Source organism: Staurois parvus, unplaced genomic scaffold (assembly GCF_062004578.1).
Source record: "Staurois parvus isolate SC_StPar_1 unplaced genomic scaffold, SC_StPar_1.0 ptg000818l, whole genome shotgun sequence".
NCBI classification, from domain to species: domain Eukaryota; kingdom Metazoa; phylum Chordata; class Amphibia; order Anura; family Ranidae; genus Staurois; species Staurois parvus.
This window is the reverse complement of record NW_028318614.1, coordinates 11,311,883-11,327,314: the sequence shown is the minus strand read 5'-3', so window position 1 is coordinate 11,327,314 and position 15,432 is coordinate 11,311,883. Positions and strand designations below refer to the sequence as shown.

At 40.9% G+C, this 15,432-nt stretch overlaps 1 protein-coding gene across 1 annotated transcript in view; it reads left to right on the top strand.

The window, feature by feature from the left end:
- Positions 1 to 14,327, top strand: part of SIGIRR (single Ig and TIR domain containing) — a 48,155-nt gene extending 33,828 nt beyond the window's left edge. Inside the window, exons 6-10 of the mRNA XM_089655061.1 lie at positions 2,659 to 2,802; positions 4,846 to 4,948; positions 5,036 to 5,186; positions 8,318 to 8,480; positions 8,564 to 14,327. Of these exons, the coding sequence (XP_089511187.1) occupies positions 2,659 to 2,802; positions 4,846 to 4,948; positions 5,036 to 5,186; positions 8,318 to 8,480; positions 8,564 to 8,727 (725 nt within the window). The 3' untranslated portion in view covers positions 8,728 to 14,327. The remainder of the gene's footprint in view (positions 1 to 2,658; positions 2,803 to 4,845; positions 4,949 to 5,035; positions 5,187 to 8,317; positions 8,481 to 8,563) is intronic.
- Positions 14,328 to 15,432: the final 1,105 nt, after the last annotated feature.

Below are 15,432 nucleotides of genomic sequence, written 5' to 3'. Positions count from 1 at the left end.
CTAAATCCAAGTATAAAAACATAATGGGGTTGAATTACTAAGACTAGAAAGTGCTAAATCTGGTGCAGCTGTGCATGGTAGCCAATCAGCTTCTAACTTCAGCTTGTTCAATTGAGCTTTGACAAGAAAACCTAGAAGCTGATTGGTTAATATGCAGAGCTGCACCAGATCTTGCACTCTCCAGTTTTAGTGAATCCACCTCAATATATTGCAAATTACAAGTCCTTAGAAGTTGTGGCTGCTGTTGGAGATACAACAGCATGTACTATATAGTATCTGGTGTTAATATCCCTTGACCAGTAGATGGCACTGTACACTAAGGTTACTAGTTGTGCATATGTGTAAAACTTGTTGGTTCTCTCTCTTCCTTTTTTCCTCTCTCCCTCTCTTCAAAACCAAGATGTCTGCTGAAATGTGTTGTATGTTTGCAACTTAAGCCACACAAGTAAAACATTGTTGTGCCTCATCACAAGCTACCACAAGCTCTCTCCCTCTCTTCAAAACCAAGATGTCTGCTGAAATGTGTTGTATGTTTGCAACTTAAGCCACACAAGTAAAACATTGTTGTGCTTCATCACAAGCTACCAGTGTCTTCTCTAACACATAACAAACAGCTGCTTAGTCTTTTTTCAGTTTTTTTCTTATTCTCACCGATTTGTGATCCTACCTGTAACATAGTTCTTGTCTTGGGATTCACAACGCTCAGTGTATTGTATTTGTGAAGGAGTAGTGTTGCCACCCTAGGGCAGGAAGTATGTTAGGACTAGTGAACTACTCCCCGCTCCTCATCTCCTTAAAATAGTGGGAGGTGATCTGCTGTACAAGTGAAGAACTGGGAGGGTTAATTAGACTGATTGAGATGCCACTGCAGGGAGCACAAGACAACACTGGATTTCTGGCAGGAATACACTAATTTTTTGCATTTATTAAACATATAGTATTGTGCAAAAGTTTTAGGGAGGTGTGAAAAATGTGATAAATCAAAACGCTTTCAAAAACAGAAGTACTAATAGTTTATTTTTATCAATTAACAAATTGAAAAGTAAATTAATAGAAGAGAAATCCAAATCAAATCAATATTTGGCGTGACCACCCTTTGCCTTCAATAGAGCATCGATTCTTCTAGGTACACTTGCACACAGTTTTCCAAGAAAGTCAGCAGGTAGGTTGTTCCAAACAACTTGGAAAACTAACCACAGGTCTTCTGTGGATGTAGGCTGTCTCAAATCCTTCTGTCTCTTCATGTAATCCCAGACAGACTTTCTGATGTGGAGATCAAACCATAACCTCCAGGACTCCTTGTTCTTCTTTACACTGAAGATAGTTCTTAGTGACATTGGTTGTATGTTTGGGACCATTGTCCTGCTGCAGAATGAAGTTGGGTCAATTGCCCACCTCCCTAATGGTATGGCATGATGAATAAGTATCTGCCTGTATTTTACAGCATTGAGGACACCATTGATCCTGACCAAATTTCCAACTCCATTTGCAGAACTGCAGCCCCAAACTTGCAAGGAACCTTCACCATGTTTCACTGTTGCCTGTAGATGCTCAATGTTGTACTGCTCCCCAGCTCTTGGTGAACAATCTGCCTCCTGCTAAAGCCAAGTATTTCACATTTTGACACATCATACCAAAGCACCTGCTGCCATTTTTCTACTCCCCAATTCCTATGTTTTCATGTATAGGACTTTGAAAAAAGGCTAAGTGGAGCAGTGGCTCAGTTACCCGTCTACTCCTCGGCCACCAATGAGAGCTTACGTAAATCATAAAGCCCAGCCCCAGCCCGGAATATAGTTTTTATAGTTTTGGTTAGAATGGAAGAGAGTTATATCCTATGCCAGGTGTTAATTGATGTCTGTTTGCCACTTGAGAGATTTTTGTTCATATCCTGTCCTGGCAACAGGTTGTGTCGTATCATAGGGAGAGGAAGCAAGATAAATCTTTTCAATGGGGACACTGTCAGAAATAAAAAATACATTTTGGACAGAGTTGGCATTTAACGTTACAAAAGATGTGTACCAGCCAAATGAAATATAAAGTACTATATAAGTACTATACTTTTCACATGGCTCATGAAAAATAGTAAAATAAAAGCACTGCAAAATAATATTTGAGATAAACTGTATACATTCTGTAAAAGTGATTTACAGTTACTATCTTAGTGAGATAAATTTGTAAATAAAATCACATAATTTATAAAAATCTTTATCTAATTTATGGTTGAAGCCATTTTAAGTTCATACATTGGGGGAAAATATCTAGAATATTTACTTTGCATTATAAGAGAATTCTATCATATGCACACTGGATTACCATTGCCGATTGCCTTCTGAAAATGCTTGTTGTCTGGTGGCTTGAACACTGTTCTGGAATGATGCCACCCAGGAAAGTCAGGGAAACATCTGAAGCCATTATCTACTTACTTGTTCTGGGTCACTGGTTCAAAGCAAGACAAACAAGACAAAGCAAGCCTAACAGCCAGGCAACTAGCATTTGTGGAAAGAGAGGTCAGCAATAGCGGTCTCTTCTGTTTTTCTTCCGATAGGTTTCCTAAAGGCCCTATAGCTTTGACTTGACAAACACTGTATGAAAAGAATGACTCAGAATTCTATATATGGTATATACACAAGAACTCATGTCTGTGTTTGCCTGCAGATGGACGTCTGTCCGATGCTTATGTCTCCTTCTGTCCATCAAACATTGACACGAAGTTCACAAACTTTATCCTAAAACCCCATTTGGAGAACAGATATGGGTACAAACTGCACTTGGATGAGAGAAGTCTCTTGCCTAATACAGGTAAATTCATTTGACATCCAAGCATCTTACTACCCTACCAGTAGTCCTCTACATTGTACTAAGCTCTGAACAGCAAAGTCAAGAGCTGTATGGGCTATGTGAATGCTGCCACTTCTGTTGGCTTCAATTATGTTGCCTCTTGAAAAATGTACAATTTGTTTCCTGAAAACATATCATGGTTGACAGATGGTATTGTATATTTCTTAAATAATATACTGCTTCACATTTGTTTTGCATATTAGCTTATCTCATGTTACCTTTAAAATATGTATATGTACGTATTTCCTGTAATCTGTACAGCACTGATTTCATACACCACCCAACAGTGATTTTACAGCAGCACAGACATGTACAGTTGACAGCTTTTTCTCAATGGTGCTTTCCACCATAATTTTTCCAAGGATGCCATATAGACTTGAAATTTTTGAAAATATGGTGATAAGCCATACTCAATGGAGCATGTTGGTCTAGGTAATATACAGTCATTTTCCCATGGGCAATCAATCTGCCAGTGGACTATAACTGTGTAGTTCTGGTGCCCAAACTATACAGTCACTGTAGAGTGGTAGAAAAAAGTATGCACAAATTACACCAGACTAAAGAAATAAAAAGTCCAAATTCATTTATGAGCAAAAGAGCCACATGTTTTGAGGATCAGAAGAGAATTCCCCTTCATCAGGACATCAGTTAAAATAAGAACCTTGAATTGACTCAAAATAGATCTTTTTTGATTGCTCATTCAGATACTGCCAGTAACTTTCCTGCGCCAACAATTGGCTTCCCTACGCAGATTAACAGAGGAAAGCTCTAGTTTGAGTTCATTCAAGGTTCTTATTTTAAATGATAAAGGGGGAGTTTTTTCTGACCCCAAAAATGCATTGACTGTTTTTTTAGTACAAACTAACAATTGAATTTGGACTCTTTTATCCTTTGGACTGGCGCTCCTTCCATTTAATGCATGTTTTTTCTGGTAACCTGCTGGGTACCCACTGGAGGGTAGCTTTGTCTGTTGTGAGCAGCCCAACCTAAACAAGTGAGTTCTCTGAATGTTTTTGTCCTCTCACTACTTTGTATGAACTCACATCAAAAGTCCCAGCACCTCTTAGATGCATTTTTCTTTTGTACTGTATACTGGCAGACTGATCTATTGACTATGTGGATTGCTGTTCCGACTATGCAGATTGACCTACTTGCTGACTAAGCCTGTATAATGCTGCTGCCGATAATTGTTGTTCACATTTTTGGTCAAGAGCACTGTCTGCCACTATCCTCAGCAATATGGCAGATGGAAAACTGTCAACTGTACTTCTAGACTTGTGGCTCTTCTTTAGTTTTAGGGGTTTTTTTATAGCTGTGGGATTATATAGTAGATAGTTATAGCAATAGCTGCCTTTCTCAACTTTGTTGCCCCAGAGGAACCCATTAAATAATTTTCCAGTCTTCTGAGAACCCCTGGTAAAATCAAAATAATTGGTGATCAGTGGGAAAATTGTTGCTTACATTGGTGGCCAGTGGTAAGAATGCCTCACTTACACTGGTGGTCAAAATGCCACTCTTACAGAAAGCAAAGATCACTGGTGTTATGAAACTGGCTCTGCCAAGTAGCATTGGACCCGGAACTAAGTGGCCACCATCAAATGGGTGGTTAATCAGCCACAGCTCAAGAAACCCCTAGCAACCTTTGAAGGAACCCTAGAATTCCACACAACCCTGGTTAAGAATGGCTGTAGTAGTGCGTTATAGTGAAGAAATTGATCTGCACTACCTCTAATGCGCTAAAATCTCTTTATTGCATCGACCACAAAAATTTACATTAAAAATACAGTATGTTGATGCACTTTGGCCACATGGCCCTAATTCATAAAAAAAGAGTGTTGTACCACAATTTCATATCTATAATTACAATTATAAAACTGCACTAGGTGACCTCAACATGAAGCCACCTGTCTCCTTAGAGGCTCAGAAGCTAGATCTTCTAAATAAATATCTTAATATAACAAGCAGTGTAGATTAGAAGTATTAATAACACATTTTTATCTTTAGAACCTTCTGCTGAGTTGCTTATGAATGTCAGCCGATGCCGACGACTGATAGTGGTTTTGTCACTAGTGTATTTAGAGCAAGAATGGTGTCAAAACAGCTTCAGGTAAGTTTGCCAATAGTTATCAGTCTTATGTTTGCAATCTGTACAGTTGATGCCTTGATAGTGACCAATGTGTGTTCTTGTGCTCAGGGATGGTTTGCTTCGCCTGCTGGAGCTGTCCCGCAGGCCAATCTTTATTCTGTTTGAGAACCAGTACAAGGAACTGCCGACAGAAGTCACCCAGCTGCTGAATTCCCAGAGAGGATTAGTAAAAACACTGCTTTGGAAGGCTGACTCTGTGGTATGTGTGAGAAGAGTACTGGGGGGAAAACTGAGCTTTATCATGTCACTGCACGACAACAATTCCAAGACTGTACAGACCAGGGTCGGACTGACAACTCATGGGGCCCCCGGGCAATAGAGGATCATGGGGCCCCTGTGTCCTTGCCCAAACTCAAAAAAGCCTAAGAAAAAGGTACCAGGGGCATCTCATGGGGCCCCCTACTGACCCCGGGCCCTCTGGCAGTGCCCGAGTTTCCAAATAGTTTGCCCCTGGTACAGACCATAACCCAAAACTGACAAAACACTGCAAACGGTCAACGTGAAGTACATGTATTATTTTTTCTTAGTCATTCATAAAGGGCCAACATTTTTTTAAATTTAGCACTTTACAGAAAATAGTAACATTTTAACATCTGTCTCTGGATACAAAGTAACTTACAAAAAAATGTTCTCATGCATATGCACACAAAATAAAGTCAATGTATATGTAAGCCATTTAACCTTTTCAAGGGCACACATGGAAACTCAGATAAGTTGACAGGAAATGGCAAGGATATCTTTAAGCAAAGTTACTGTGAACTTTCACAGCAGCAGAACAAGTTAAAGTGGTTAGATTGTAAGCTCCAAGGAGCAGAGCCCTCCTATCCCTCTTGTATTGAACTGTATTGTTCTGTATTGTCTCCCGTTATATTGTAAAGCGCTGAGAAAACTGTTGGCGCTATATAAATCCTGTATAATAATAATAATAAGTGGTTGAAAATCCTTACATATACCTACTGAACAGGGGCAGACTGACAACTCATGGGGCCCCCAGGCAATAGGGGATCATGGGGCCCCTGTGTCCTTGCCCAAACTCAAAAAAGCTTATGAAAAAGGTACCAGGGGCATCTCATGGGGCCCCCTACTGACCCCGAGCCCTAGGGCAGTGCCCGAGTTTCCAAATGGTCAGTCCGCCCCTGCTACTGAAGTAGTTGGCCTCAGGTGATACACAGAGATGAAACAAAGACTCCTGCATAGGTTGTACCTGTATTCTCTGCATCTGTTCAAAGTTCTGAATTTAAAAACTTGTCTGAGCTTTCAGAATAAAGGGGGCAGAGAGGTGAAAAGCTCAGTGAGAACTCTGAGAGCTGATTGGAGGGAAGGGACACACCCAACCTCCAAACAGGAACAGAGCTGAGGCTGTCAATCTGATGGAGGTCCCTCCCTTGTCACGATTTTTCTCTTGTTGTCAGCAAAAGTGAAGTGATTCATGCTGATAGTAGAGGAACAAAGCAGTAGAAGTGACAATTAGTGCTCTGGACTGAGACAAGTATACACTATATAGGGATATGCTTTGTTCATATTTCATATCTGAGGTTTACAACCACTTTAAAAGAGAAGTATGAGTTTGTTTTTTATTTCCATTTTTTACTTACCTAGGTGGATGCAGTATCAGTCCGATGCTGCATCTGTCCTCCGCTGGCTCGAAATGTGAGAACTCAGCGATCACATGACAGCTGATCGCTGAGTTCTCACAGCTGCTCTGAGCAGAGAGTGGTTACTGTCTGCTCTGCCCCATCTCCTGCCCTCACTAGAGCACTGGACTGTGGAGGGAGTGACTGGCTCAGACTCTCAGCAGATTGTGAAGAGGCTGAGCCATGTGCCAGTCCAGACTCTGGGGTGGATCCCGACTTTAAAGTCAGGATCTTTCCCCAGCCTGGACTGGCTCAGTGACATCAGCCGACAGTGGGCTTTAGCCCACTGTCAGCTAAAAATGGGTCACAGGAGTGCAGAACGAACTGCACTCCTGTGATCCACAGGAGAACGACAGCCAAAAGAGCTTTGGCTGTACCTCTCCCTTAAGTATTAAGCAAAAGGGGTCAATCAGTATTAGCGATTAATTTAGGGAGTTAGGTTACTGTTAATGGTCGGGGTTTAGTTTAACTATTAGGTATAAGTTATAGGTATAGATAAGTGTTGTGGACAGTTTTTTAAAAAAAATCTGTACCTTTTATCATTCAAAAAACATCCTTGAGCTCCAGTCCAGTGGATTTGATATGATATTATCGTCTGCTGCAGGCAGATTTATAAAAATCTTCTGTGCTTCTTAATTTGGCTGTTCATTTATATCTTGTTTGTTTAGTAGGGATTCTGCTTTAACTGTACATAGTTAAAATGTATCAAAACCCAAGTATATGCATTTAATATATTGCAGTTTTGATTGTGATTTTTTTTCAAATTTATCTTCACTTGTTGATCCTGTCCAAGCTTTACTTAATCTCTGAAGGAGCAGCATTGTCACCTTAAAGCGGAGTTCTAGTCGCACTGTGAAAAAATGAAAGTCAGCAGCTACAAATATTGTAACTGCTGACTTTTAAAAAACAGCCATTCACCTATCCCATGATCCCGCAGTGTCCTCCCCGCAGCCTGTTTCACCAGCCATCTTCTCTCCCCGGCGCCGGCATCTTCAGTGTGGGCACCCTGCTGTGACAGTTTGGGACTTCCTGAATGGTCCTGTAGTCTTCTGGGACCTGTCACGTGTCCCGGAAAACTATGGGGGGGGGGGGGGGGGAGGGTAGGAGGACAACTTCCGCTTCTGATCGCCTAGGCGCCAATCCTTAATGGGGGGCAGGGGACCAGTCTTTAAAGTGGAACTTCCCCTTTGGGGTGGAGCTCCGTTTTGAGATAGGAAGTGTGTTAGAACTACAGAACAGACCCTACTCTCCATAACACGAAGGGGAGATGCTCTGTAGTTCACAGAAGTGAACTGGGCAGAGATGATAATTGATGAGGCTGATAAGTGCAGCACAACAAGAACCATCTCATCCTGGATTTCTGGCAAGTATTTTTATGTACTTACAGCAGTTTTAAAGAGATGAAACATGGGAAAATGTGTGTATTTGAGATATATACTGTATATGTTTTCTGACATTCTGCCCAGACGTGCAATATACTTCAGATTCCTTACGGCCAGCAGGTTCCCAGTCAAACCTGTATCTAAAAAGTATTCAGTTATGATGTGCAATGGACTCACATATTGAATGTATTCATTAATTTTTTTTTTTTTTTACATAAGGAAGTTTGTTTTCAAAGTTCTTTCAAACCTTCAGATTTCTGCTTGCCCACACTGTAACGTTTTACATAACTAATGTTGCTGCCTCTTTTCTGCAGTCTCCTGCGTCTGAATTCTGGAAGGAGTTGCGCCTTGCTCTGCCTCGGAAAATGTCTCTATCCGAAGGGAGAGGAGATCCTCAGATACAGAATCAAGATGATAAAGATCCCATGTTGACTGCAAACAGTGAGACTGCAGATCCTGACCCTGACGGAGACCTAGGTATCACCTGACCCAAGTGTGTTTTACCTCCATGTTTCACTTTGTGTTTTTGCCCTCTTACTAAAGTGATCTTTTCCCTCCAGGGGTGCGAAGGTCGTTTTATAAAGCTACACCTCCTCGGATGCCTCCACTGAGGCAAGTGGGAAACAGGGAGACTGCTGCCGATGTAGACATCTCCGACTTAGGATCTCGGAACTACTCAGCCAGGGCAGATTATTACTGTTTGATGACTGAACCTGACCTGTAGAGAAATGAGGGAAGAGAGAGACCGTATACCATGCATAAAACCAGCAAGACTAAAGACCTTGTTGTGGACAGGGCAAGAAATTTAAGAAACAGAGTATTATTTATGAAACAAGCAGAGACATTGGTAACCAACAGATTTAATATGGTCGATGTTGGTTAGGTTGCTTCATGATGCACAGTTGTATGGAACCAAGGAACAGTAACTGTAAGACACAGGTAAAATTCACAATACTAATGCTTACTGTACTCTACTTTATATAATTTATGTCTGTCTGACTGTTCTGTGGTGTATCAGCAATAGTAGGAAGATTCTTCTGCATCATTCAGGGATATGAATATGTGAAATACAAGAAAAGTTACATAGGCAAAAACTCAAGTCATAATCTCTGATTTCCTATGTTTTCCATTATCTGTCTCTTTGGTTTGTCCCTTACTACTGTCTTTACAACTCAATAATGAAAAAAAAAAACTGTTTCTAAATACACTCAAGGACCGTCATGTGTATTAAATGTGGATCAATGTGCCAGTGGCAGACTTTGTTTTTGATAGAAGTACCAGTAATAGTGAAGGTCCATGGAGGATTAAGCTGTGAAACATATGAGGGTGTTGCAATGGTTGATATGGCAGGTGGAGGACATAGTCACTTAAGGGCCTCATCGTATAGAAGTCTCTTGCCTCCCCTGTCTCAGGTTCAATATTGATATTCATTGCATGTTTATGCATTGCTGGGATATCCTCTTCCTTTAGAAGCCTTTAGGTATCAGCTGGCCCTGCTGACCACCTGTTGTTGCAATGTTCGACCCCTTTGCACATTTCTGCCCATGTAGTACTCACAGTATGACCACCCATGGTAACAGTCCTGCTCCTATCATTAAGCTGTTACAATTATGCTGAATGTACATTAGCAATTTAGCACAATTTCAAACCCGCATTTAATTCCAAAAATGATCAAAGGGGTCAATGCAGCACACCATCAACAATATTTATTGTTTAATAGTTTTATTAGAAAGTGTTGGTCGTAGGTAGACTTCATGTGTTGTATTTGAGACTGAAGAGATGGTTGGAAGTGCATGAAATGCTTGTGTGTATGGCTACTATCAACCTAAAAATTGCAGTTAAAAGCACAGAAAAATCGAGGATTGTAACTGCTAATTTGCTGTGTTTTCCTTCCCATTAAAGTTGTTGTAAACACTAAAGGATTTTACCTTCAGCATAGAACCTCCTATTGGAAGCTCCCCCCTCAGCCACCTTATACTTACCTGAGCCTGAATTTGATCCAGCGATGCGCAGCACAGCGGCTCAACATAGCATTGGGAGCCATTGGCTCCCACTGCTGTCAATCGCAGCCAGTGAGAAGGGAGTGGGGGGCAGGCACGGGGCCGAGGCACATTCTGTGTGTCTCATGGACACACAGAGGTGGCTCGGGAGCAAGAACATATAAGTGCCCCCAAAGCAAGCCCAGCTAAAACCATTGCATAAAAAGGTAGGAGAAGGCTGTGCTAAGGAATTGACTCTTCTTTGAAAAGTCACATTTTCTAGCAAATGTAAAGACACATTGAAAGTCAACAGAAAGTACTAAAGTTATAGTAAAGGTTCAGCTTTAAAAAAATAATAAACATGCCATACTAACCTGGTCTGGGGGCACTCTAATATAGGAGGGGGATTAATGACCAGAAAATAGAGTGAAAAAGCCTAAAAAAAAAAAAAGAAAACCTCCTAGATTGTAAGCTCCAAGGAGCAGGGCCCTCAAATCCCTCTTGTATTGAACTGTATTGTTGCTGTATTGTCTCCCATTATATTGTAAAGTGCTGAGCAAACTGTTGGCACTATATAAATCCTGTATTATAATAATAATAATAATAATAACGAATGCAGCCAATACATCTAATGACTGGTAAGCTTGCAGTACCACTGCTCGGGCCTCAACCTCAGACCTTTTGGTTGGTCCCTCAGACCTCCGCTCAAAGTGCCACTGTGCTCACGTATACCTACGTATCTCTCACAGCTCCCAGCTGCTCACATTGGGCTCACTCTGCATCCTTGCAGCTCCCTGCTGCACTGACTGGCCCATGCCTTCTGGCTCCTGGGTGAGGCGCTAAACTGCAGACAGTATCTTGATTATAAAGAGCTGTGCATGCCTGCTGGTGTCTGCAAAAACCTGCACACAGGGTAGAGGCTTCCTCCCTACCAAAGCTCTTTGAAGCCTTCGAACTCCGGAACCTAATCCAGGAATTCCAAAACCCAGAGAAAGCTGTAGAACCTCCTTTCTCTGCTCAACACAAATATTCCGGAGCCCCTCACTCTGCATTTGTAGGAGCCATGTGTGCCCATATAACTTTTTTTTTACACAGCGGTAGGGCCTAGCACTATCACAGCAAATTCACAGTATATGCTGACATCTGTTTAATAATAATAATTGCACAAATTTTAGGTAACCATAGATTCCCCACATCTATGGCTACCAGCAGACCTCCACAAACATTTCCTGTGTACTGGTGTTCAGGTAAGTAGAAATCAGCCATTCTGGATATTCAAGGCTTTTGATCTTTGTATATCCTTTTCCATCTTTATAAATTTCCATTATCTTGTTACGCAGGTCTTTTGACAGTTCTTTTCTGTTGCTCATGGCTCAGCATCTAGCCTGCTCAGTGCATCCACATGAGAGCTAACAAACCCAGTGACTATTCATACACAGACACTAATTGCAATTTAAAAAGCCCCAGATGTGGAAAATTAACCTTTAAGTGCCATTTTAACCTGTGTGTGTCACCTTGTGTGTCTGTATCAATGCCAAACATTCCAGTGTATGGAAGCTTTTTGATGGTCATTTGGGTGATTTCTGTTATCATTATGATATAAAAAGGAGCCAAACAACTATGTGATAATAAATGGCTTCATATGATCACTATCCCTAAATAAAAGACAGTTTTTTGGCATGATCAGTCATATTTTCAATATTAATGCCAAAATTTTTATTTCTGCCAGGATATGCAAACTTTTGAGCACAAATGTAATTCCGGGCAGGATGACCTTCACAGATTAGGCAGGCAAATCTTCTCATGACTCAGGGGACTGTTGTTTTTCCCGCAGATTTTGAATGGACATTCCTACAAATATTAGTATGAACATCCTTCGTAAATTCGATGATGTATTCCTGGAGGCCGGCATCTTCAGTGTGGGCACCCGGCTGTGACTGCTTGCGGCTTCACAGCCGGGTACCCACTGCGCATGCGTGAGTAGCACTGCACTTCATAAATGGTCCTGTAGTCTTCTGGGACCTGTCACGTGTCCCAAAAGACTACGGGGGGGTGGGGAGGGAGGGAGGACACATTCCGTTTCCGATTGCCTAGGCAATCGGACCGGAAGTGGGAGTGGGTACCTGTCAAATTTGGGTACCTGCTCCCCCCCACCCCCCAAAGGCGCCAATCCTTACTGGGGAGCAGTCCTTAAAAGCGGAACTTCCCCTTTTCGGTGGAGCTCCGCTTTAAACATTTGATTTAATAAGTAAATAAATGTCATTTCCCAAACGAAAACCACATACACTGTTAGAAATGTGTTTGTTCAAGAGGAATTTTCCATCCAGCTCCTTCGAATTGAAAATGAACGTCCGATTTTTCATCCGAAAAATGAAACATCATTCATTCTGTAAACAGATGTTGCCACCAATGATTTCGAAAATTGGCCGTTTTTCACAAATTTTCCAGCATGACCGATAAACGATATGGGGTGGAACCACAAAAATCGGCCGATGCCATTGCCCTACTAATAGTGCGAAAATCAGCCGATTATTCTTTCGGACGAGAAATCGGCCGATAAACGCACCGTCTATGGCCTGCATTAGTCTGGCTCTGATTGCACTTCCTGGCTGCTCCGGCAGTAAGCACTGCAGGTCTCTGCTCCCCTCTCCTCCTTACCATGTGCAAAAAACATGCTCTAGGCTTCATTTTGTGAATGGCCTGGAGGAGAGGGGGGGGAGTGGATGTGGTTGTAGTGTTGGGAGTCTCAGACTTGCAGTGCTTACAGCTGAAATGGCCCTGAAGTACAGTGGGAGCTGAGCCCCCTCCGGCATGTAAAGTAACTGATTTGTAAGACATGGAATTATGTCTGCATGAAAGCGAGACCCTCTCAAATAACAAAAATGTTTGCCTGTTTGAAACCTGTGAAGGGAGTCTTGCCCGGAGTTGTGCTTTAGGAACCCCTGCTTTTGTCAGATTAGAAAGACATCTTAAAGAATAATCCTTGGTCCTTAAATTGTTCCTAAGCCCAGGACCCTGCATTCACTACATCTGGTCTCCCACAGTACACAGAACATGAAAAATAAATGATTTTAGTAAATATAAACTGCTAAATACCTTTTCCCATCAGCAGTTAGAGCAGTCTTGTGACTTCTATCAGTTTCCAGCAGAGCAGTGGTTACAGCTTGTAGGAGGAGTTTTCATTCTCCTCTGATTGTCCTATGAGTTTGTATAGCCCCTGACTGTCTGTCTGGACAGCGCTGATTGAACCTGTGCTGATCACATGCACTCTCCCAAGAAAAAAAAACCTCTCTAACTATACACATCAAAATGAGAATGTGCAGCTAGCCCCCAAGGGCCAAATACCTTTTCTCATCAGCAGTTAGAGCAGTCTTATGACTTCTATCAGTGTCCAGCAGAGCAGTGGTTACAGCTTGTAGGAGGAGTTTTCATTCTCCCCTGATTGTCCTATCAGGCTGCATAACCCCTGACCTTTTGTCTGGACAGTGCTGATTGGCCCTGTGCTGATCACATGCACTCTCCCAAGAAAAGAAAAACTCTCTAACAATACACACCAAAATGAGCATGTGCAACTTGCCCCCAAGACTTTATCCGTGTGGTAGTGGTAATGAAATGCGCACTCACCGGACGCGCATATTAAATGTGCCTTATGTTCAACCAGGGTGCCTTTATGTTTCTTCAGGGGAGTCTTGGCAAAACGCCTAAAAGTGACCATAAATAGTATACAAGTCGATGGGTAGATCAAGCCTGCCTTTTAGTTACAGAAAACCACAGATTTTCACTGTTCACCATTAGAACCTGCTAGCCGGCGGGGGCAATGATGCCATCAGCTGATAAGGAGCACATTGGGCGCCTGTACAGCACCTTTAATGTGGGGTGGCCTACGTGTGAGGATGATGCTGCATTATGTAAAACTATTAGTTTTGTTTTTTACAGTGGAATTTTTTAGAATGGGGTGCCTCAAGATAATACAGAAAATTGACAAACACTGCTGTAAAGTATTGCAATGATTCCATGCAGTTTTTTAGGAATGTATCATGTGACTGGTGCATGAACCAGCTGATTGTCAACCTGTTACTGAATAATAAAACACAATTTGTAATGACAAATTCCCAGTCTGTGGTATAAGAGTCACCTATTAACCATGCTGTCTACACTCTGGGTCACTATTTACCAAGGAATCAGTTGCACATTTTAAAAAATGGATATATGAGTATATATACTGTATATTATTAATATAGTTTGTATATAAAGAAATTTTGCTGTAAAAATGTCATTTTTCCTTTCATCAACATATGTAATTGATGTGCAATGTAATTTAAGATAAAGTAAAACATACAATATACATGTTAGATATAATGTATTTCTTTTTGTTTGGTTGATATGGAAGTGAAAATGTGTATTGTATGTACATAGGAACATGTTTTTTTTTTTTTACTTTTTGTCTGAGTATCAATCTATGTCTGTCCCACACATATCATCTGCCTTTTAACCACTTCCATACCGGGCACTTTTACCCCCTTCCTGCCCAGGCCAATTTTCAGCGCTATAAACACGTTGAATGACAATTGCGCGGTCATACAACATTGTACCCAAACTAAAATTTTATCATTTTCTTCACACAACTAGAGCATCCTTTTGGTGGTATTTAATCACCGCTGGGGTTTTTACTTTTTGCTAAATTAACAAAAAAAAGACCGAAAGTTTTTCTTTGTTTCAGTTATAAAAGTTTGCAAATAAATAATTGTTCTTCATAAATTTAGGCCAAGATGTATTCTGCAACATTTCTTTGGTGAAAATAACCCAAATTAGTATTTATTATTTAGTCTGTAGGAAAGTTATAGAGTTCACAAACTATGGTATAGATCTGAAAATTGATCAATCCTGAAGTACTGACGGCTAATCTAATTTCTTGAGGTCCAAGAATGTCAGCACAGTACAGATATCCTCCAAATGACCCCTTTTTGCAAAGTAGACAGTCTGACGTATTTCATAAGAGGCATTGCAAGTTTTTTGAAGTTGTAATTTTTTGTCGTAATTTTTTGGAAAATTAAAGAAATTCAAAAAATTATTTTCACAATTTTTTTTTTACATACTGTCACTAGTGCAGTACAGCGTCATCATATAACTGGCATGGCGGTGATCAGGGACACTGAGTGGTGACAGTACAAAAAAATAGATTTTTTTTCATTTTTAATTAAATTGTTTTCTCTTTTTTTAAGATTTTTTTTTCATATTTCACTATGACCAAAGTAGTATAAGGTTACCATAGTAACATTGTACCACTTTGGGGAAGTGATCAGTATTTTTTTTTTTTTTTACACAATTTGCTTATAGCAAAGAATTACTTTGCTATAAGCAAGCATTTACCTGAATGAAATCGATTAATTCAGGGTTTTTGTTTTGTGCTTAGGTGTGATTTGGCCATGGCTAATCACATGACACAGCTG